We start from the raw sequence: 25,106 nt of genomic DNA, 5'->3' as shown, positions 1-25,106 counted from the left end.
TCTAAACTATAATGACAAAAACTGGATTATTGTTTGCCAAGAACCAGAAATGGTAGAGATGATTTACTACAATGGGGCATGAAGGAAATTTGATGTGATAGAAATATTTTATTTCTTCATTGTGTTGGTCCTTAAGAAATTTTACTGTATAAAATTATACCTCAATAAATACAATTTATAGAATGCCAGTAATAGTGCAAAAAAGGTACTTCAGAATTTTCATGTAAACATGGAATAAAAACATAAGTTTATTTTGGTGCAGACTTTTTTAAAATCCATGAGATAGACTTCCACAATATCTATTTTCCATGAGCTTTTAAAATAAATGTCACAAAAAATTTCCCAGAAATAAACTGAGAAGAGGAATAAGAATTTTCTGAAATGAAGAAAATAATGAAAAGCTCTGTAAGACATCAAAGATAATGTAGCCATATTATGAACTACACATTGTTCATGGATTGGAGACTCTGTATTTTTAAAATGTCAATTCTCTCCAAAGTGTCCTGTAAATTCAAATCTTAACAATGTTTTCTGTGTAACTTAACCAAATAACTTTTGGAAAATGTATTCAAGTACAAAAACTGCAATGACCACAGCAATTTTGAAGAAAAAGAATTAGTTAGAGGCACTTCTTTTATTAGGTATTAATTCATACAGGATAGCTTTGGCACAAGAATAGACAAATATCTTAGAAAAAGTATAGAAAGCCCAGAAACAGATACACAAGGAAATCTAAATGCATGATAAAGTGGCGTTGCAGAGTCATGGGCAGGAATCATTGGCTTTTTAACAAGTGGTATGGATACTTGTTCTCTCTATCTCCACCACAGATTTTAAAAAAACCTATTATAAGTGAGAAACAGACAAGCAAATAAAAAATATTTTTTGGAGAGGCATGATAGAAACGATAACTCAAAGTATAAAAGTATTTCTTAGTTATGATACAAAACACAAGCCAAAATGGACAGGCTAATAAATTTGAATTTGCTAAAAATTGAATTACAGTAATCAAAATATACTGAAAAAGGAAAAAATAGGTCACAGTAGGGTAGTAGAGTATATAAGGTACAAACTACATAATGATGTTTGTAAAACTGAAATCCAGCAAAGGAATAGTACCCATCATTATCTTCTAAGAATCAGATGGTGTCCTGGTGCAGCAGGTTAAACTGCTGCCTTACACACTGGCATTCCATATGGGCCTTGGTCCAAGTCCTAGCTGCTCACTTCGATCCAGCTTCCTGCATTGTGCCTGGGAAAGAAGCAAAATATGACCCAAGCCTTCCCACCCGCATGGAAGACCCAGATAGAGTTGCTGGATCCTGCCTTCAGCCTGGCCCTTCCCTGGCCCTTGCAACCTTTTGGGAAGTATACCAGAAGATGAAAAAGATCTTTCTCTCTGTCTCTCCCTCTACTTCTCTGTAAGTCTCTCTTTCAAATAAAGTAAATCTTTTAAAAAAACAGTAAGAAAAAGATGTCCAGCTTCTAGAAAATCAGCAAAAGAAATGTACAGGTGTTTCAGAGCAATCTCAAGTGATCCTAAACACAAAATATGTTCAATCTCTCTCTCTCTCTCTCTCTCTCTCTCTCTCTCTCTTTTTTTTTTTTTTTTGACAGGCAGAGTGGACAGTGAGAGAGAGAGACAGAGAGAAAGGTCTTCCTTTGCCGTTGGTTCACCCTCCAATGGCCACTGCAGCTGGTGCTCTGCGGCTGGCGCACTGCGCTGATCCGAAGGCAGGAGCCAGGTGCTTCTCCTGGTGTCCAGTGGGGTGCAGGGCCCAAGCACTTGGGCCATCCTCCACTGCACTCCCAGGCCACAGCAGAGAGCTGGACTGGAAGAGGAGCAATCGGGACAGAATCCGGCGCCCTGACCGGGACTAGAACCTGGGGTGCCAGCGCCGCAGGCAGAAGAGTAGCCTACTGAGCTGCGGAGCCGGCCTTTTTATTTTTTATTTTAAAGATTTTTATTTATTTACTTGACAGGTATAGTTATAGACAGAGAGACAGAGAAAGGTCTTCCTTCCATTGGTTCACCCCCAAAATGGCCGCAACAGCCGGAGCTGCGCCGATCCAAAGCCAGGAGCCAGGTGCTTCTTCCTAGTCTCCCATGAGGGTGCAGGGGCCCAAGCACTTGGGCCATCCTCCACTGCCCTCCCGGGCAACAGCAGAGAGCTGGACTGGAAGAGGAGCAGCCAGGACTAGAACTGGCACCCTTATGGGATTCCGACGCTGGAGGCGGATGATTAACCTACTACGCCATGGCGCCGGCCCCTCAGTTTCTCTTAATAAGCAGGGAAATGCAGTTTTAAAACATTAAGAACTTATTTTACAAATATAAGGGAGGAAAATCTTTAAAAAAGTTAGATATCATCACATTTGTCAGTTGTTCAGTACTGAAAACTGATGCACTGCTAATGAAAATATAAATTATTTTAATCACTTTGGCTTTCCCTATAAACTTCAGTATGTATGTATCCAACAATCCATCAAATTCATTAGTAGTATTGATTCTGCAGGAATTGTACTTTAGGCAAATTCTTGCACATGTTAGCCAAGAACATGTACAACAATTATAAAAACTTTCTTCATAATAGAAAAATAAACTGGAAAAAATTCACATGTGCATCAAGAGTTGAATGATGAAATTGTGGCAAAAATCTTATAATGGAATACTATATAGCAATAAAATGAATGATGTATAACTACCCACATCATGATGAATTATGTAAGAATGTAATTTAATTGACAGAACAAAGTCACAAAGCAAATATGTAATTTGAATATATAAAAATCAAAAGATGAAATAATGTATTACTTAGGAATATATACATAAGTGTACTGTTAAAACTTTGTGCACATTGAATTTAAAAATAAGTTTATTTTGGTCCAAAGATTATTTGAAACTCATGCATGGTTTTTTTATAATATCCATCTCCGTGAACTTTTTAAGACTCCTGTATACAGATGTAAGACCTCCAAAGAAATTAAGGGAACAGTCAATGTATATCATTTAAGATACTTAGTGCTTGTTGCTCACTGAGAAGAGAGAGTTGCTATCAGTACATGGCATATAAGAGGCTCTGAAAAACAGTAATGTTCTATCTCTCAGACTTGGTGGAACACACAGGTGTTCATTTGTTCCCCATTAACATGTACATGTTTATCTATATACATTGTTTGTGTACACCTTATTTTTTTTTATTGAACAATTACAGATTCCAAGTATTCAATAGGTTTGGATGGCATCAAGAAATATTAATTTATTCAAGTTCCCTCAGTGATAAGTAGTAGTCCAGGGGCCAAATTTTGAGAATCTATATTATTTCCAGAGTTTGAACTTCTCACTCTTATAACCTGGCATTTCAGAAAGAGCTGCAATATTACTAAAGGAGGAAACTTACAATGAACAAACACACAACATTTCCAATTCCAGAAATTATTGCTTTACTATACAAAAAAACTAAACCTTTACAAAAACAATCAAAAGAAATTCCACCTTTAGAGCATATTGGTAAAGTTACACAAGCATCTGAATAAGAAACAAAATTATAAAACTTCTCCGTACCATGACAGTACCATACAGAAAAACCTAGTCAACCATTATAACATAGGTTGAGGTATTTAGTACCTGAAAGTCAATCCACTGTTCTCTTTGTTAATCATTTGCCTATAAAAAATATAAAGCCCTAGCATCTTTATAAGACATAAAATTATTGTCAATAAACATCATAGGAATAAAATTTTGTTAAAGGAAATAAAATATGAAAAGATGACTTCGGTAAGCTGCCAGTTGATGTTAACATTACATTTTCCCAAGATACATTAACTTATAACAGTTTAAGCAATACTATTTAATTATTTTAACAATCTGAATATTGAGTGTTGCTATTCCAAGCAAACTTAAACAATTATGGATTAATTGTATTTTACATATATACAGATAATGCTATTTTATATACACATCATGGAACTTCTCCAGTCCTCTCATCTCAATGGCAGTAACCATTTTTCATGCAGAAAGTTTTCCTTCGGCTTCTTGGTCACAGCAAGGGACATAGGCAGCCATTTCTTTCCACATTGAATACATTCATGGAAGTTTATACCCTCAGCTCATTTTTCTTGCAGAATGATGAGCCATATTCAGGATTGATAAATAGTATCTCTGGATGAACATTTCAAACATTAGCTACACTTTTGATTTCTGTGCTTCTACAAGACTGTATGACCCTTTCATGTTGGCTTTTCTTGCAAAGTAAATGATCATTCCGATGGCAGGTATTATTAAGGAGGATGCACAATAGAGCACTAGAAGTTCAGGAGAAAAATAATCCTTGCTATTTTCTCTTCCTGGAAAATAACAGAATAGATGCTATTAATGTTTAGTACAAAAAGAAATCATTTAATAATGGTAGCATGTTTTATTGTAATAGTACAACTAGTTCTCCAAAGAGAAGCAAAACAAAGCAGCTATAAGGACTGAGAGGACCCCAAATGCATATTTTTCTGAATTATTCAAAGCATTAGCTGCTGATTGCTATGGTCTTGATGGATCCAAAGATGACAGTTGTGGACTTCTACGAACTTGATTCTAATATATTCAGGTTCAGTTGCAGAGAGGAAGGGAAGGTACAACCTTTAGGGCTCATTTACGAGAGCAGGAGTTGAACAGAGGTGCTTTCATAGGGAAATAGAAAAATCTACTAAAGAACTGAGGCTCTGATCACCATGAATTGAAGTGACTAATAATTTCTCTAAAGCAATCCTTATAACATGCGGTTTGTCACCATTATAGGTAAACACTATAAATAATATAGTAACAGAAAGAATTCTTGCTGATGACTTTTTCAGAGCTTTACAGAAAACCTTGTTTTTTATGTCTGAAGTGGGCAATTTTATCAGGTTACTCCTCTTCTGCTTTAATATAATCTCATGATAAACTAAGGTTCATTGGATAGTATACATCATGTTTCAGCTTAAACGTTACTTGCTCAGAGATGCATCCTACAAACCACATCTCCCCAGTCCAGACAAAGAATCCAAACATACTCTCAAAACCTACTACTACCTTTTCCCTTCATAGCTCTTAGCACTTCCTGTCCTTATAATTATTAAATCATGTTTCCTCCTCTAGATTATAAACTACAAAAAGACATGTGTGTCTACGTTCTCATTGATCTACCACTGAACACCCAGTTCCTGACACACTGCTTGGCATAGCTGGCAACTTACTAACAGGTTTTTTTTTTCTTTCTACATCCTATCATTTTCTGATTTAGTTTAAAATAGAGTTCAGAAAGTACCAATAAACATAAAATTTCAAATCAGTTTCTATTTAATCTAAAACATAATCAGGCAGCTTCAATGCTGTTTAACACTTGAACCCTACAAGAACATTGAAGAATACAGCTTAGAATTCTTTGCAAACTTGCTTCTCTTTCTCCTTTGTTTTCACAGCTTTGTATGACCTCACAAATGTGAAGTTTTATGAAGTGGCATATTGTTGCCTCAGTTCTAGCAAGAATAAATCATTTGAGTTTGGTGATTATTACATTCCTTCTGGAGTTTTCTAATCACTAGAGATCTACCAGGTAGAAAGGAATCACTAACATCAGATGATGTGAAGTAAATTTATTCAAAGTTGTTAAAGAAAAAGCAATTACCCTAAGCATTATTGTCTCATTTTGTACTTTCCATTGGTAGAGTTCAGTTAGCCAAAGTATAAGGGTAGTATTTTAATGAGATATCCATCACCATAATTGTGGTTAATTTTCAATATTGATGACATGACATGGTGGGTAATAGTATTCAATTCCCATGGCTTTATTTTCAATTTATACACACACACACACACACACACATATATATATATATATATATATATATATATATATATATACTTTTTTTGTCTTTCATTTTCTGCCTTAGCCATCTTCAGAAAAACACAAATTTTCTGTTGAGTCAGTTGCCAGGGCAACCTTCAAATATAATTTGCTACTAGTTGTATAAACACAGCAAATACTAGATTCTTAACCATTTCTATCAATGTAATATACTTAAATGAAAACAAAACAGAATGAATAATAAGCCCAGCCATATATAAAGGAAAATTATCTAAAATACTCAGAAAAATGTCAGGTTTTTTTTAATCTCTATTCACATCTAGATATTTTCAACCATACTCAGTTTAGGGGCATGAATGTGTAGCTCAGTGTCTAATAGACTGTGGTTATTCATGTAAATATGAGCAAACAGTGGCAAATGTGTAAGAGGTAATATAATAAAGCAATTAGAAAAACAGCTATGTATGGGAAAAAGTTAAAAAGTGGAGAATAAGTTTTGATGTGTCTTTACAAGAGAACAATTAGTTATAAACAGCATTACAGAAATGTTAGCAGTCTGATTTCTTGGGGGTAGGCCCAATTAAAGGTGGCTTGGTGGAATCATGGATCAAAGAAAATAGGAATGAAGGAATTTCAACCTACTCATAACTGAGATCTCAATCCGTCCAGAATCATCCCCAACCTCATTGGAAGCTCTGATTACATATACCCCTGTATCACTTTGAGTGACATGGTATAAGGTAAATGTTCCATTCTTTGAACACATAGTAATTTCATTGGCAAGATCAACTCTTTTCAGGATAATCACTGCAGGCGGATGACTAAAAGTTTTACATGTAATTGTGATATTTTCCCCTTCTTTAACATTGCTAGATGGATGTATTGATATTGTCGTGTTTCGAGGAGGTACTGTGAAGACAGAAAACATATGGTAATATAAGCCAAAAAAAAAAAAAAAAACAGAAAAGAAAAGAAATCATATTGTAAGGCTTGCAATCTTGAGAAATTTGGCCAAAGGACTAAAATTTTTATCTGACTTAGGTTCAAATTTTCTCTACACTGATAAGTGGTTGGTAACTCTGGTAACCAAGTGCCAGACGTATTAAGAGTTGGCATTTGTTTGCAGTCCTGTTCACACCACTGCCAATGCCAAGTATAGCTTCTAATTCACAATAGGAACTCATTATTATGCAAAGAGTATGAGACTGATTTGTCAAGGCTAATATATTCTGCTTCTACCAATAAGATCAACAGATCCTACCTACTGTGCGTTCACAAGAGGGGTTAGAAGATTAGCTTTCTCCCATGAAACCATTCCCTCTTCCTCTCTCTTTCCCTCAGAAAAGAGTAGGAAGGTAAGGGACTTGGATTTTTACAAAGGCTTTTCTGTAGTTTAAATGGCTTTTTTATGTCAATCAGGATCAGGATTGCTAATCCCAATTATTATCCTGAAAAGAGTCAATCTAGAAACTAGCCATTTACTCTATGTTCAGTAAACAGTGGTCCCTTCTGATAGGAAGGAAGAGAGCCTGAATAGAACCCATCTTTTCAATGTGCTAATGCTACTTCTTTAGTTCCCTTGTAACCCTCAAGGAATGGTTTTGAAAACATGGTTAAATACTTAGCACATACAAGACCTAGGAGACCAATGATGAATTGTCAACCTTGAAAAAAAAGCAAATGGAAATTCCACATTCACTCATGATTAATGTTAACTTCCTGGCTAAACTCTATAGGTTAGAGCATCTGTGCTTGATTATTTTAAGAAACATTAAGAAGTAACCCCAATCAATGAGGAATTCAGTTCTATTTTGTCAACTCATCCATCTAATACTAGAACTTCTTTATAATCCTTGACACCTCTGAACTATTATAAAAATAAAAAAACAAAAACAAAAACTAACCTTTAACATCAAGTGTTATACTTCTTAATTGTGAGCCAACCTCATTTTTAGATTCACATTCATACACTCCTGCATCCTCCAGCTGGGCCTTACGGATGGTATATGCACCATCTATAGACTTTAGCACTGTGTCTCCTGTCTCCGCTTTTTTCTTCAGAATTATCCAAGTTTCGGGAACATTCCCACAAGTACAGGAAATAATGACAGTGTCTCCTTCTTTGACACTCTTAGAAGGAAAAGCCGTCAGTTGTATATCTTTTGGAGCAACTATAAAGAGAATTTAAAAGGCACCGCTGATTGAGTGAAATATAAACCAATTCCATATTAATTTAGTGACATCAACAATAGTTTCTACAGAAGTACTCATGCTTGCATTAAATGTTAAGAAGAGTAAGTAAAGAAGTCAAGCATTTGGGACCAGCATTGTGGCACAGCAGGCTAAGCTACCGTCTGCAATGCCAGCATCCCTTATGGGTTCTGGTTCAAGTCCCAGTTGCTCTATTTCCAATCCAGCTCCCTGCTAATGTGCCTAGGAAAGCATCAGAGGATGGCCCAGGTCCTTGGGCCCCTGCACCCATGTGGGAGAACTGGATGAGGCTCCTGGCTCCTGGCTTCAGCCTGGCCCAGCCCTGGCTATTGTGGCCATTTCAGGAGTGAACCAGCAGATGGAAGATTTCTCTAGCTCTTTCTGTCTCTCCCACTCTCTCTGTAACTCTGCCTTTCAAATAAATAAAATGAATCTTAAAAACAAAAATGAGAATCTCAAAATTTGTTATAACAATTCAAGAAAACAAGAATTTAAAAACAAGCATTTACTGAATTATTATAATTGATGATGTTTTAAACAACAGAAGACATGTCTTATGCTTCATTTTTAGAATATAATTCTTTATCCAGCCGAACACAAAGATTACATATTCAATAAATAGTTATAGAATTCAAATACTGTTATGAAAGAGGAAATTAATTTCTTCACACTATTTTGCAGAATTTTCTTAAAGTGCAAAGTCCTTTACAGGATTCTGAAGTTTCTATGTTTTTTAAAAAATATTCTTTATTTGAAGGGCTGAGAGGCAGCCACAGTAAGAAAAAGCTCCAATGCCCTGCTGCATTTCCCAAATGCCCACAATGAAAATGGCTGGGGCTGGGAAGAGACAGGAGTTAGGAGTTGAGAATACCATCCAGGTGGCCTGCATGGGTGGCAGGAACCTAATTGTTTGAGCTATCACTGCTGTCTCCCAGAGTCTGCAAGAGCATGAATCTAGAACTAGGTATCAAACTCGGACACTGTGAAATGGGATGCGAGAGTCTTAACTGGTGTTTTAACTACTAAGTTAAATGTCCTAGCTCAAATATTTTGTGCCTTGATCAAGACCATAGTGCTAGGATACATATCATTCTTAAGGATTTTAATAATGTTGTGAGTTACCCTCCCAAGTTTCTTCCTTTAAGATACATATCTCAACAAGATGAGGTAATGGGAAAGCCAGTAATACTTTACTGGGAATACTACTAAGAGATAAGAGAGAAAAATGACCACTTCGGTGAAGAAAAGAATCCAGACACCCAAAAGGGAAGGTGCAGGGGTAAATCTGAATTGATCAGTCATCATTTTGTTTGTAATTTCATTGTGCATAGTAGGAAATGTTTGGTTCTCAGTCCTGGGTCTCCATTTTGGAGAAGGCAGTATTATAGCTGACAACTTCAATCCACTCTAGTGGTTCTGTGCCATCTGGCTGATGAAGCAGAGGACACAGCCACTGCTACTCTTAATCTCAAAATTTATCAAAGATTTGAGTGCCTTCTTAGGCTTCTAAGCAAATACTAGGAGATACCTTGAAAGATTGCCACAAAGGGTCCAACTTGGTCATATATGTCAGCTTTGCTTCTACATAATTTCCAGATTCATATATACCCCTTCCTAGCCTTATTTCAACCTCATAATCATTACTTCACACACATTACTAGAACTTCTGGCAGAGTTCCCAGAGCTAGCATTTCACTTAAGGTTAACAACATTTCAGGATAAGTGACTTAGAATGGTTCATGATAAGGTATCATCCCAGGAGCTTTCCACGCATGGGAAGCACCCTGAACTCTTCAAAAACTCTCAACATAGTATTTTAGTAAAACTTTTGTTTTCAAACAGAACTTTATTCCTAACTGATAACACAACCTCCCAGATATACTAGCAATAGCTCATTCATCACACTTTTCTCACCTTGGATAACTAATTCAACTTCTTTTCTGCTCTTTCCAGCCAGGTTAATCCCTTCACACACGTAAATACCAGAATCTTCCAGTTTTGTAGAAATTAAGGCTAAAGTTGTATTTTCTGAAAGAGGCTGTAGGTCCCCATTTTTTAGTTGTCTGCTCCACAGGATTTTCGGAGCTGGAAGGCCATGACTAGAGCACGTCATATTCACAGAACGGCCTTCCTCCACGATGGACGAGGGACTGACCCAGACAGCCGTATCCCTGGGGGCAACTGAAAAGTAAAGGCACTTGTTAGTTTCCTCCCTTTATCCCTTGAGTTCCAATGAGATTTACAACTGCTTATAAACGTTGATAATTTTTACCACAGGAGATATCTCTTCCCAATCGATTCAGGAGTTAAGAATGATAGAATAGAATATGGACACACTGTGCCAGAGGAGTTTCCTAATGAAAGCATATTCTGTAAGAATTTTCTTACTATTAAAGAACATATGGTCAAGGATGATGTATACTGCCACTTATGGTAGATTAAGCATGACAATAAATCATTTGAATTTCCTCTTGTAGAGGTACGGGCTATTTTTCTATTGCTTAAATCTGGAATGACCTCGTGACTCACTTTGGCTGACAGAAAGTGGAAGAAACACTGCTGTACTCCCAAACTCAGGACTATAGCAGGCTGCCTTCGTTATCATCTTCTTGAAATGCTGTGCTCTGGAGAAGCAGCGTAGGCCACCTTCCTTGAGGATGACACTACGTGAAGAAAGGGAGCCCTAGACATCTCAGAGGATGGTCCCAGACACATGCATGAAGCTGTGCGAGGCCAGCCAGCCCTGCTTGCCTGACTGAAAAAAAAACCATGAGTGAGCCCAGCTGATACCAATATGAGCAGAATAACTGCCCAGTTTTTCCCTCCTCAAATGGCCAACCCATAGAATCTTGAGAAAATATATGGTAATTATTTTAAGTTTTGAGTGAAAATTTGCTGTGATCATCATTTTGAAATTTCTTTTCAGTTAGTTTATTTCCACACAAGTTTTAACTATTAACCTTATGTTAACTATTGCCTAGCCAACATGACAAACAAATCTATAGTATAAAATGTGGATACATCACATATGTACTTACCATTGACAAAAAGTGGTTGTGTACTCTGCCTTTGTTTGGGTTCAAATTCCATTTCATCAATATGTAACTTGGCCTGACAAACAAGAACTTTGCCAGTGTCTTCCATGGTGGGGATGAAGGTCATTTCTAAACTTTTGGTCTCTAGGGATTTCCTATCCTCTTCCTCCAAAAATTCTTTATTCTTCATCATGGTCTCTCCCTTAAGTAATTCAATCTCCAACCGGTCAAAAGGGTACACATTAGGAACTCTGCAGCTGACAGTGACAGGGCGCCCATTCACTGGTGGACCACTCAGCTCAATTTCTGGATCTCTAGGGAATGCTGCAAATATCAAGCAAAAGCAATATTTACATGTGGCATTCAAGGACAAATTGAGCTAAACTCTACTTGATGCAAAGGTCTCAAAATGACAGCTTTATCTCACCTGGGGTAGAAGAACAATCATTAATCATTGATTTATAAATAATTATATTAAGTATAAATATGTGCTGATTACATTAAATGTAAATATAAACAGCAAATGTGGAGACAAAATACTTAGTACATCAAGCTATTAGTAATGAGCATTTTTATTTATTTTTCCTCTTCCTAATGATGCAATCTGGCTGAGCACATGGCCTGATTCCTAAGAATACATCAGCTTCTACCAGCTTATTTTCTTAACTGCACATTCCAAATGTTTTAAATATTTGCTGTAATGCAGTCCTTTAATATTCATTGTCTCAGTCTTCAAAGCAGCCTGATAAAATGGTTATTATTCAACTTATTTTACAGCTAGAAAAGCAGAAACTTACAGGGGTAAGAGCCTTTCATTATGCATCATCAGGCTGAGCTCCGAATCCATGCTTCTCTGGCCCCAGAGCCCATTTTTGGGTTCACTGAACTGTGCTGCCTCTCAGTATCAAGTAAGACCCATAGGGAAGCTCTCAATTTAGACATTTAATTTTTCTGATGACCGAATTTGGGCAGCAAGTTTTAAATATTCTCAGAAAATACTTGTAACTTAAAAAAAAAAAAGAACTCTTTTACTCATTTATTCAGAATATAAACTAAGGGACTTAGAGTCTAATGAATGACATTTATCCTATTCAGATCAATAAAAAATGAGGCCCAAATAGTCATTAAAGGGCAAGCATAATGTTAGAAATTGGTTTTCCTTAAGGGAAATGTTGTTAAAGGGGTACATTCTCAACCATTTCCATATTGCAGTAAGACTTCACTGCTGGTTCTCATTTCTGCTGGGAATGTGCCTACATCAGCAGATCCTGGACTCCGGGTAATACGGTAACACAATAAAATTTACCCTCACTTGAGAGATCCAAATCCCTTTATAGGCACGCTCTAACTCATTCTAAACAAAATCCGGGGGGAGGCGTAACCCAAGTCAGGCAAGGCTCTGGTTCAACATGTCTACAGTGCATTCCTTTTAGTCCTGCTGAATTAAACAGGGCAGAATGAACTCTCTAAAAGAAGCAAGCTGTGGTCACTTCACATATTCTGTCTCTCATTCATTATAGACAGGAATGCTGTCAATATCAATTCACAGAGATTTGAGCTTATAAAGGATTTTTATGAAGGGGACAATTTAGTGCATGCATTCAGTGCCGAGCAATTCAGACCTGCTGCTGCTTCCAGATTCTGCTTCCCACCTGAGCTGCTAGATCTGCGCACCTCCATCTCAGATTGAACTCCCTACCTTCATTTTTGGCTTCTCCTGCATTCCACTGCCTGATTATTTTCCACCCTGCACACCAGCTTTCCAAATGTGCCTTTAAATTGTAGGCTCTGGGCTCAGCCACAATGTGAGTAGTTGAGCAGCCGTCATACCTACCCGGTTACGTGAACACATACTGGTCCTCACCCTTGCTCTCACCTCACACCTCATATGCTCCATGTACTTATGAAAGGGATGAGAAGGAGGTGTGTCTTTGAATGCACCAACAAGACACAAATTAAAATTGTGTGCATATGCAATATATACTTCAGATTTAGATCACTTACGGTGCATCAAACCATTTTGGTTCAGAGATTTAGGAACCATTCACAATGCTAAATTTCCTTCCTAAACAAATGGATCTCATTTCTTATCACAAACAGTATCTTTCTTCCTGTAGAACTGGAAAAAAATAGATAAACAGAAAACAACTCTGAAAATCACTTACAGTAGAGCTCCACCTGAATTCCCTTTTCCAGTTTCTTATGTCCACAGGTCACGGTACATAGGTAAGAATGTTCATTCTCAAAACTCACAGGACTCAATGTTAGCAAAGACTTGGTCCCTTCACTTGTCACCTTCCCATTCAGAGGGCTATCTATCTGGGTTCTCCAAGAGAAAGATGGGGTCTCACAGCCCCTGACACTACATGTCAATACAACTGAGTCCCCAATCTGAGCAGCAATCCTGGGTCCAGGGGAGATCTCAACGGTAAATGGTTTCTCTGGAAAAGAAAATAATGAAAAGGTAAGATTCTCTTCTCTTTCATCACATTCCTATGATTTCATTTTTCTTTATTTCCTTTCAGCTAACATCTGTGCCAAGAAGAAATTACTTCTTTCCACTTGGGACCATAAAACATGAGACTGCATATTTTTTTGAGTCAGTCAGAGAGACAGAGAAATCTTCCATCCGCTGGCTCCCTCCCAATGCCCTCAGCAGCTGGGGCTGGGTGAGGGCCAAAGCCAGGAGTCAGAAGCTCAATCCAGATCTCCCATGTGAGTGTCATTGACCCAACTACCTGAGTCATCACTTCTATCTCCCAGGTCTGCTTTGCGGGAAGCTACAATCAGGAGGCACAATCTCCAAATTCAGGCACTACCATGTGGGACATGGGCACCCTAACTGGCATCTTAACCACTGGACCAAACACAGAGATCACATCTTTCAAGAATTAATCCATGATAGTCTATTGGATCTGACTACCAGAACAAATGTAGGTAAAAATCTGTCAAGAGACAGGTTGGCCTCTTCAAAAATCCAGTCTGTGACCCACTGTAGTGTATCAAATAACTGTTATAGTGGACAGTAACTCAAATAATTTAAGTGATTCATTTGTTTCAAGCATTATCTTTAACTGCTTTACATTTATTATCTCATTTAATTCTTATAATTCCTTGAACCATACTATTATTTCTTCTCTCCTCTTTCTACTTCTTCTTCTACTTTTCCCTCTATCTTTATCTCCTCTCCTTTCTTCTTGAGGAAATGTAGGCTCATAAATGCCAAATAACTACCCACTTGCACAGCAAGGACTTGATGTCAGGTGGGTCTGATTCACAAACCCAGCTTTCCAGTTGCAGAAAAAGCAAATCAAGTCATCCTCATGTAGATACAAAATGAAATATTAAAAAGGTATTGGGAAAGCTACAAAGATATCTTCTAACAAGATATAATGTCCATAATGTTGCAGTGCTTGGAGCTTTTGTTGCCACATCAAGTTATGTTGAAAGCAAAGAAAAAAACCTAAGCCTTAGAGTGATACACACACCACCTCCAAATTTTATTTTGATGCAATATACAAACACTTCACAATTACTTCAGGGGTTAAAAGCTGAATTGTGAAGGCAAATTCTTGAGCCTCAAATATCCAGGAAAGCTCTTTGGCTGCCAGTGCTATCCTTGCTGGGCACACAGGCTTCTTTCAGGTGACAGCCATTTAGAGAGAAAGGGAATCCCAAGTATTGAGTGTGTTCCCCTCAAGAAACTGGGAGTGGTTGGGAAACTCTGAAAGTGACTGTTGAGACCCCACAGAAAACCACTAAAATCTTCCTTATAAATAGTAGGTTAGAGATGGAAGAAAGAAACCTCAATAATATATAGGTAATCCAAATGCACTGCATTTTGCAGAGTTCTCCTCTGTGCCAGGAGAAGTTATTTTTCTCAGGTTGGTTCGCCTAATTGTGACCCGTTGGTATTTTCCAAATAAGGGTGTTTTTAAATTATGCAATAAACTGACATGCTGCTAGATTTTGAAGAAGAGATAATTCAGAACAGAAAGTTTCTGAATTCCTTTTATGCCAGTTTAAGAATTGGGAACTTTAAAAAGAGACACACTTTCTGCCTGTGATCAATTCCCAGATTGTTCTTTGCAGTGGCTATACTATTTTGATATGAACTTGTAGTTCCTTGGGGAGGAACTCACAGATAGTTGAAAGGTACTGTCAAAGTTCAACTGTATCTTCAGTATTTAAGGTCACATGTGCCCATGTAATGCAAAACAACCTTCTCCAACCCAGAACATATTTGTTTTACATATGAAATAGGATACAGCTTATCATGGGGTAGAATTATTCCAGGGTGGATGATAAGCTTTGCATGCTTCTGTTAATGTAACATCTTCCCTTGGCTCTTGAGAACACTAACGGAACACTCAACTAAGTTAACTACTGATGATAAGCACATACTTTTTTTGATCACCCAAGTTCAAATCACATGCCTTTCTATTTTTGAAATTTGTGTCATTCATGCTTAGAATTTATTCACAGTGAGGGCATTATGATATAGCAGGCTAAGATGCTGCCTGTCATACCAGCATTCCATATTGGAGAGCCAGATTGAGTGCTGGCTGCTCCACTTTGATCCTACTCCCTACTAATGCACTTGAGAAAGCAGAAACAGAAGATCCAAGTGCTTGGGCCCTGGACATCCATGTGAGAGACCTGGATGGAATTTTGGGCTCCTGGCTTCAGCCAGAATGTAGCCATTTGGGAAGTGAATCAGTAAATGGAAGATCTTTCTATCTCTATCTCTATCTCTATCTCTATCCCTTTCTATCTCTCTCTTTCTATCTCCTCTATCTCTGTCTCCATCTCTCACCCTGACTTTCAAATAAATAATCAGTCAATTTTAAAATAATTTGTTCATTCATTCAATAAGCATTTGCCAAATACTTCCTATATGGCAGAAAATGTGCTGTGTAGCCAAACACTAAAAGACACACAGAGTGAGAGAAAGAAAGTTTCTGCCTCTACGGAACCTTACAGTTTGATGAAAAGGTACATTTCAGTAGATAAAATATTTTGGTTCTTGCTAGAATATATTGAAACTCTAATTATGTGCCTGTCCCTTCTGGCCAATTTGTCAGCTTCCCCAGAGCAATGACAGTATCTTTTTTATGCCTTTTCCCCTAGCACCAGGAACAATTTTCGTATTCTCAGACAAGAGCGCTTAGTTAATGTGTTGAATTGAACATAAGTGCATTTGTGACTATAAGAAGTAGTGAGTGAATGCAAAGGGAGAAAGAAGTAGCCTTGCTTGACACATTCTGGAATTGGGACACTAACTTGAGCTTTGTCTTGAAGGAAGGCTAAGACTTTGCCAGGTGAATGATAAGGAAAAGCCATTCCAGACAGATGGAACAGCATGAACAGAGGTACAGAGGCATCAACAAAGCTGCCAACATAGTTTCTGACCAGACTGAGAAGAGTTATGTGGGACTATTTCACAAATATTGAACTCATATAAAATGAACATCTTTTTGTGTTTAAAGTAATTAGTTCTGTTAGCAGTATATGGGACTCATTATCTTAGGGACAGAATGTTAGCAGGGAGACCAATGAAAGACAATGAACTATACAGCACAATGGAGTAGTATTCAGCCTTTAACAACGAAACAGGGTATTATGTCCTTTATGACAGCATTGAAGAACCTACAGGACTTATCTGTGTAATCTCAAAGGGTTGACCTCACAGAAGTAGAGTAGAATGGTGGTTACCAGAGGCTGGACTGCAATGGAGCAAGGGAATTGGAAGACGTGTGTTGACAGGCATGAAGTTATAGTTAGGAGGAATACTTTTTTGAGATTTATTGCTTAGTAGTGTGACTACAGACCATTATAATGCATTGCCTATTTAAAATAGCTAAGAGTACATTTCAAACATTTCACCTCTGGCCAGCGCTGTGGCTTAACAGGCTAATCCTCCGCCTTGCGGCGCCAGCACACCAGGTTCTAGTCCCGGTTGGGGTGCCGGATTCTATCCCGGTTGCCCCTCTTCCAGGCCAGCTCTCTGCTATGGCCCGGGAAGGCAGTGGAGGATGGCCCAAGTGCTTGGGCCCTGCACCTGCACGGGAGACCAGGAGAAGCACCTGGCTCCTGGCTTCAGATCAGCGAGATACGCCGGCTGCAGCAGCCATTGGAGGGTGAACCAACAGCAAAAAGGAAGACCTTTCTCTCTGTCTCTCTCTCTCTCTCACTGTCCACTCTGCCTGTCAAAAAAAAAAAATCTCACCTCAAAAAATATTAAGTGTGGTGATGAATGTTAAATAGCCTAATCATTTAATATTGTAGATGTATATCAAAACATCACATTGTACCTCATAACTGAATTATGATTTGTCCATTTAAATAGTGTTATTTTTTAAAAATAGATCATAAAATTGAAATTTTTAAATAACTAGAAAGACATGGGGTTTGGGATTAAAATAAGCCTTAGTAAAATCATAGTCAATTCAGATAATGAGCTGTTTGATGTAGACAAATTCTGAACCATGCTGAGGCTAAGTTTTTATTAACCTTATAGCATTATAAAGAAGTGTAATGAGAAAATATATAGAATGCAGAATTTTTTGGCAAGTGTGTTAGATATACAATCAATACATGATGCCAGTATTAATCTCTCTGAGATTCAATTCTCTCATCTTTAAAACGGATGCAAAATAGTTACCCTTTACTTATTTCTTAAAGATTACAAATAACGTGTGTAAAGTGTCAGACACATAGCTGGCATCCAGTGAATGCTGTTATTTAAGGACATTGTGCAAGAATGCAAGTGAGAGATGATAAACTAAGGCAGTGGTAAGAGGGTTGAAGAAGAGGTCAGGTTCTAGGGAACATTTTAGGATAGAACTATCAGGGGCTGTTAATATGGAGTGAAAACAGAACTTTGGTAGTAACCAGAATATTATAGCCCAATTCTTGGGAGCTAAGAGTAAGAAGATAATAGAATCTGGTGTGGCAACTTGAAAATATAAAGACCTCTATCCAAGGAGAAGGAGGAAGAATAAAAGTAAAGGAATGAGGCAGTGAAGAAATGATGCAGCTTGGAAAAGAGTCAGCAAGCAGAGCCATGGGAAGTTCTGGGAGGAAGGTTTTCCAAGTTGCACGAGTAGGACAAACATATATTTGCACTAAAATCTATGGAAATCAGACATATAATCAATGAATTTAAGGAAGCAATTTCAGCATTTGAAGCTGTATCTCTACTGCCTAAATACAATGACAGCAACTTGATTCTTTATTCACAGTCTGCTTACCTTGAACTATTAATTCCACCTCTTTTCTGCTTTTCCCAATCTGATTAACTCCTTCACACACATAAATTCCAGAATCTTCCATCCTCATAGCAATTAATGTGAGAGTTGCATTCCCAGAAAGGCGCTGTAGATTCCCATTATCTTGTTTCTTACTCCAGAAAATCTCTGGAACTGGTAGACCCTCGCTGGAACATGTCATCGTCACAGAGCCACCTTCTTGCAGCCTTGTGGAGGGATTCACAGAGATAACTGTATTCTTGGGTGAAACTGAAAAGGCAGGCACAATATGAGCAATTGCTGACTATCATCTTAATCCAATAAGAGCAGTGCAGTTCTCTCACAAGCAGTGTTTATGTGCTTGTACAAATTTGACAAGCTTACTCTGCCATATTAGTAGAAAAAGAAGTGCTAAATCATTAAATGATAGTCAATCTGGTTTCTGGCTAACTTGACTGAGTTACTTTTTGGGTGTTTGGTGTTTTCTAATTCTCATGCATATTCAGAAATTAAGAAGTATCCTCCAAATCATGCAGTTCAATTCCTCATCTACAGTAGGAGTCTCATCTAAGCTATCCTTCCAAGTATTCCTCCAAGTCAGTTTCAAGGTTTACTGGGAGAGGAAGCACATTGCCTGATAAAACACTCATGGTGCTTTTGGATAGCCCTAACTGTTAGAAATTTTTCTCCTCTTGGGCTAAAATATTCCTCTTTGTAACTAGATTTTACAATTAGTCAATCCTAGGGTTTTTTTGCGATATGTATTTTCCCTAAACTTTTTTGAAGTTTTCTCTTATGCATGGTTTGCAAATATTTTTGCACCAAACTAAGCTTACCTCATAATTCCAGTCTTTCACAAACATTTGAATTATTTTCATGTTAGTTTTCACTGAACAAAAATGGAGTAAAAACTACAGATGAATTTCTTGCTGACTTAGTGCTAAGTTGATTGCTGTATACATCCAATATTAAATTCCCAGTAAATTTAGGCCACATAACACAAGTACTTACTGTAGACCTGTAGTTCTTTGGTGGTCTCTCTTTCTTTGGGTTCAGAATCAATTTCATTGATATGTAATTTAGCTCGGCAAACAAGAACTTTTCCAATATCCTCAATGACTGGAATAAAGGTTACTTCCAAACTCTTGGTTTCCAAGGACTTCCTGTCCATATCTTCCAGAAAATCCTGATTCTTCATGAGGTAGTCACCTTTCAGTAAATCCACTTCTAGCCTATCAAATGGGTATACATCAGGGACCAAACACTTGACTGTGATTGGTTCTCCGACCTCCAGAGGGCCACTCAAATGAATCTCTGGATCCTTGGGGAATGCTGCAAAGGCCAAATTAATACATGAACTGGTTTTTCACTTGTGTTACATAAGTCCCCTCCTGTCTAAGCTCAGTACAAACCAAGTCTAATTTTTTTGTTAATACAGTCTTAATACAGCAGAATTAATTGTTTTGGTAGCCTTTCATGGTTTTTAGTTGTGTTGAAAAGCAAGAGTCAAAATCAGTCACTTTTTAGAGGGCTCTTTAGTTCTGATAATGTATATGTTAAGGATTGGATGTTATTAGAGCAAAAGAAAAGGGAAAAACAAATGTACATTGAAACTTCCATGTTCCTGTCACTGCTATAAATTATGGTTTTATTTTATACTCACAATAATGCTAAGAGAGATCACATTTCCTGAGACTATGAAGTTGCTGGAAGAAAACCTAGGGGAAACACTCTAAGACATTGGTGTATAGGATGACTTCTTGAACAAGATCCCCAAACACAGGCAACAAAAGCAAAACTACAGAAATGGGACTACATCAAACTCAGAAGCTTCTGCATAGCAAAGGAAATGTTCAATAGAGTGAAGAGACATACAACAGAATGGGAAAAAATATTTGCAAACCACCTGACAAAGGATTAATATCTCAAATATATCAGCAACTTAAAAAACAACTCAACAACAAAAAACAACCATTTCAGTTGAGAATTGGGCAAAGGAATTCAATAGTCAGTTCTCAAAAGAAGAAATACAAATGGCCAACAAAAAACAAAAAGTTCCTCATTATCACTGCTATCAGGGAAATGGAAATCAAAAGCACAATGAGATATCACCTCACCCCTGTCAGAGTGGCTAAATTCTAAAACACAGAGAGTAAAAAATGCTGGTGAAGATGTCGGTAGGAATGTAAATTAGTGAAGCTGCGGTGGAAATCAGTGTGGAGATTTCTTTAACAACTAGAAATAGACTTGCCATATGACTCAGCAATCCCACTATTGCGTACATGCCCAAAAGACTTGGATGCAATGTATCAAAGAGATATTTGCACCACCATGTTTATAGCAGTACTGTTCAGAAGAGCAAAATTGGGAATCAACCAAGGTGTCTATCATCAGATGAATGGACAAAGAAAATGTGGTATTATACACAATGAAATATTATTCAACTATAAAAACAACAAAATTAGCAACAAATGGATGCAATTGGAGGCCATCATGTTGAGCGAAATAAGCTGGACCCAGAAATACAAATACTGCATATTCTCCCTTAAATGTGGGAGCTAAAATTAAAAAAAAAAAGGGAGGAAGGAAGGAAAGGAGGGAGGGAGGGAGGGAGGAAGGAAGGAAGAAGAGAGAGAGAGAGAGAGAGAAAGAAAGAAAGAAAGAAAGGAAGGAAGGAAGGAAGGAAGGAAGGAAAGATCTGTGCATATCAGTACCATGGCAAATATTTTATAAAACCTTGTTTTATACCAATGTCAAACCAATAGTTAAGAATTTTATACAACATAGTTTTATGATCTGTGATTACTTTAAAATTTACAGTATATGGATGAAATGGTCATTTTTTCTATTCCATTTTTGTCTCTAGTTGTTGACTATATTCCCACTAAAGTAGGGTATTTTTGCTTTTTACTAGTTTAATTTCTTATTCAGTAAATTATTAGGCCTTCTTACATTAATGTAAATGTTATCTCAAAATCAAAAAAAGAAAGGGAGAAGGAAGAAGTGTGGGAGGAAGACAGAGAAGGAAGGAGGGAACATATTATTATGTTCTTATAATTATAGGTACAAATCACATTGAATCATTAAAAACAAATTAAAATTAATTTTTTTTAAATTTAGACTGGAGTGGGTATTTGGCATTGTGGTCAAGATATTGCTCAGGACACTTGATTTTATAGTAAAGTGCCTGGGTTCAAGTTCCAGTTCCACTTCCCGTCTGGCTTCCTGCCAATGTGCACCCTGAGAGACAGTAGGTGGTTGCTCAATAAATTGGGTTTCTGCCAACTGCATGAGAGATCTGCATTAAGTTTCTGGCTCACAGCTTTAGCATGGTCCAACCTCAGCTTTTGCAGGCATTTGGGGAATGGATTAGCAACGGGACCTCGCTCTCTCTCTCTCTCTCTCTCCTCCCCTTTCAAATAAACAAAGTAGACTTAGTTCATTTGCATTAACTTGTGCATCGTCACACAGCTAGTACATGCTAAACCTAGGATTCAAACTGGGGACTGAGGATTTCTACCATTCTGGACTGCTACTGTAGGTTTATAACACGTTATGTCACATTCTTTTATTTTAGGCAAGGCAGATACATTTCCATTTTACAAATAAGGAATTTAAGCTTCAGTCTGTCATTGCAAAGAATGCTTATGGTGCAGACATGCTGAGAAATGAAAAGGATGACTTTATATTGTTAGCTTCTGGAAATGGTGCCTATGACAAGAATTCATTCACCATAAAGGTGCATCCATGTCATCTTTAAATTCTGGAAGACAGATTTGCCCCCTGAAATGCCTAACTCAAAGTCCCAACAAGCACACCACTGAAACTTCTAGTACAAGATAACACAGTATTTGATTGTCTCCTTCGCAATAGTTACTTTTTACATTACATATGGTCATGACCATAACACATCTGTAGATTTAAGACTCTGTAGTAAAAAGAATACAAAGGCCCCAACTCTAAAGAATACTATAATCAAATGTGGAGCAGAGAAAGAACTGTTAAATATAATGAGAAACAGACATTACTGGTGAAATAACTCAGGCAAGATAATTAAAGCCAGAAGGGGCTTCATTTCTCTTTTTTAAATCTTCAACTATTTGGTACTTGTGGGCAAAGGACAAAGGACTTGGAAAAGCTTTGCTATGTGAAAAACAAAGTACTTTTTCATTTCCCCACCGATAATTTCCTTCCCTCATATTCTGTAAGAAATGTGCCTGTAATCTGCAGAGTTTGATGTTGGGTAATAGGAGAACTTGCTACTTTTCCCTGTATTTACATAAGAGGACCTTTCAAGGAGCTCAGGAGGCTGCACAGACATAAACTATGGCTGTACAAGCAGCATAATTGAAAGCAGCCATCCAGACAGTTTCTTGGGAAGTTTTAACAACACATGGGGCTTGTTGAAATTTCAATTAAGGTTACTAGGCAAATTTGGGCAGGACAATAGAAGAGAACCAATGTAATTATAAGATAATCAAATGTGGTCTTCATGAAGAAATAACAATCAACAAGTTCAGTTTTTAGGATTCGAGGCCATCAACATACAAAGGCAAATGATTTTTATCGGGTTAGTTTTATAGTCCTCTTGCTACCTTGATCTGCTGAATTGAGAATGGAGTGGGATGCATTTTGGCACACTGGGTAACAAGGAGTATTCATTCAGACTTAGGATGCAAACCTAAATTTATGCCAATATCTGTGAAATTGAGCATTAAAATGTTATGACGTCAAAAAAAATCTTAAATGTATTGGCACCTAAGTAAAATGAGGGAAACAGTCACAACTATTTTTTATTATCCAAAGAGAAAAGTTCTGTGTGAAGGCTATCTATAAATCATAAACCTACATACTCTTTAAACTGACTTTAAGCACCAAATTACCTAAGAATAAATGAATGAATACTCTCTAAAGGGTGGAATTCATCAATCATTTAGATCTACAAGCAAGTAAACATGTAAGGCAATAATAAAAAGGAAATTTTTAAAAAGTAAAATTAAAAAAAAATAGAGATTTTAACTTTATATCTAAGAGACTGGAGCCAGGGAGATTGAGTTACCACGTTCATGGCAGAGGTGCGAATACAAGCCAAGATTCGGCTTCCTGGCCTAGTGCTAGTTTCATCTGTCTCTCGGTTCCTTGAATTCATATTTGCCCGAGGCATGGATCTGGACATGAATCTCCTTTTAAAAACTCCTCCAAGAAGACACTTTTAAAAAATGATTTTAAAGCAAAATTGAAGAAAAAAGTCAAAGAGTCTTCTAAAGCACTCACAGTAGATTTCCACCTGGATTCCTTTTTCCAGTTTCTCGGATTCACAAGTCGCTGTACACAGGTAAGAGTGTTCGTTCTCGAAACTAACAGGATCCATGGTCAATATGGACGTGTTCCCCTCGCTCCTCACCTTCCCATTCAGTGGGCTGTCTATCTGGGTTCTCCAGGAGAATGTTGGGGATACACAGCCCGTGGTGGTGCAAGTCAATGAGACGGAGTCACCAATTTGAGCAAGAGATCTGGATTCAGGGAAAGTCTCAATTTTAAAAGCTTGAACTGCAAAAGCAAAAAAAGGGAGAAAAGCAAACTTACCACTGGTTGTCTCATATTTTCCCTCTTCTCTGTGCTAGTATAACGTTCAAAATGTGATCTGGCTCCTCTCTTCTGTAAACTGCTCTGCCCTAACTGCAAGGAGGCCCAAAAGCATTGAAGGCACTAGGAAGAAGGTGTTGAGATCATCCTCGCTTACAAGGCCTCTCAGCTCCAACCTTGATGCCCATTTATCAAAGCTGGCTTGTTATTTGCTAGCTTTGACCTCGTTATCAAGCACAGGAAACTAGAAACAGACCTCCTAGAAATAGAAGCCAAATTCCAAATTTGACATTAGGAGAAAGAAATAAAAACTAAAGAGACGCACACAGTAGAGAGAGAATTCAAATTACTCATTTGACTAGAAAAAAATATCAAAAATATCAATTTGCAGCTCTAACTACGTCAGGATTTACAGCAAAACTAACAGCACCTTTAAAGTAAGGTTAAATTAATTTTTCCTACTGTTTCAAGTCCTAATGCCTTTCTACACTACTATAGCAAAACTGACTGATGTGAAAACCAGGATTAAAATGGAATATTAGCATTTGAAACAGATCAAGGAGAACTTACAAGCTGCAGTCATCATCCAAAGTATAGTTGAGACTCCAAAGACCAGGACCATCTTCCCAGGCATTTTAAATAGCTGCTGTGATGAGAATACAACGGTTCCAAAAGCCTTTTCTCTGCACCACCTGAAAGTGCCTGGGAAGAGTTTTCGGCTTCTAAAGCCAGTGAGGCTGAGTGAGGAGTGAAATAGAAAGTCTGCTCTTTATAAAGGGTCTTGTTGCAAGAGGAGGAGGGAAATCCCTTCAAGGGGAAACCCGGGGCAGAGCCAGGGAAAAAAGTGTTACAGACACTGGGCCAAGTTCCAGCATTAACCCCTTCAGCAGCTCTCAGTACTGAAACTATTCTCTCTGTCCTGGGAAAATAAGACTCTTCCAAGAGTTTAAAATGCCGGTTTTCCCCGATTTTCACTTCCAACTTGAGGTCTGTGTTAGAAAGAGGCAAGACAATTCACGCTGCAGAACAAAGCATTTCCGAGTCCACTGAGGGGAGGGAGGGAAGGGAGAGGGAAAGGGGGAGAGAAAAGTCAACTATACTCTAGTTTTCCAACTGGATAAATAACCAGAGTCACGTGAACTGATATTTTCCATCAAGAAAATGTATTTGCAATTCAAAATTTA

General features: G+C 37.6%; 1 protein-coding gene across 2 annotated transcripts; it reads right to left on the bottom strand.

Annotated features, from left to right (window-relative positions):
* Nucleotides 1-2,837: 2,837 nt before the first annotated feature.
* Nucleotides 2,838-24,901, bottom strand: VCAM1 (vascular cell adhesion molecule 1). 2 transcript variants are annotated; one of them, XM_062191831.1, is made up of 10 exons: nt 24,493-24,901; nt 23,611-23,886; nt 19,348-19,668; nt 18,340-18,606; nt 13,252-13,527; nt 11,090-11,410; nt 9,966-10,232; nt 7,745-8,011; nt 6,483-6,749; nt 2,838-4,347 (listed from the first exon to the last, which is right to left on the bottom strand). In XM_062191831.1, exons 1-10 carry the CDS (start codon nt 24,554-24,556, stop codon nt 4,187-4,189), a joined length of 2,487 nt encoding a protein of 828 aa, XP_062047815.1. In that variant the 5' UTR covers nt 24,557-24,901; the 3' UTR covers nt 2,838-4,186. The 2 variants fall into 2 exon arrangements, with proteins under 2 accessions (XP_062047815.1, XP_062047816.1); XM_062191832.1 differs by lacking the exon at nt 6,483-6,749 and having other exon boundaries at nt 2,839-4,347; nt 24,493-24,895.
* Nucleotides 24,902-25,106: the final 205 nt, after the last annotated feature.

This window comes from Lepus europaeus, chromosome 5, assembly GCF_033115175.1.
Source record: "Lepus europaeus isolate LE1 chromosome 5, mLepTim1.pri, whole genome shotgun sequence".
Taxonomy (NCBI): Eukaryota; Metazoa; Chordata; class Mammalia; order Lagomorpha; family Leporidae; genus Lepus; species Lepus europaeus.
This window is presented reverse-complemented; position numbering and strand designations above follow the sequence as displayed.

Coding starts and splice junctions, on each gene's coding strand:
- VCAM1 (XM_062191831.1), bottom strand. CDS start 24,556: ATGCCTGGGAAGATGGTCCTGGTCTTTGGAGTCTCAACTATACTTTGG. Junction 18,607..19,347: donor CAAAGAACTACAGGTCTACA/GTAAGTACTTGT, acceptor CTGCCTTTTCAG/TTTCACCCAAGAATACAGTT. Junction 13,528..18,339: donor GGTGGAATTAATAGTTCAAG/GTAAGCAGACTG, acceptor TTTCTTTTCCAG/AGAAACCATTTACCGTTGAG.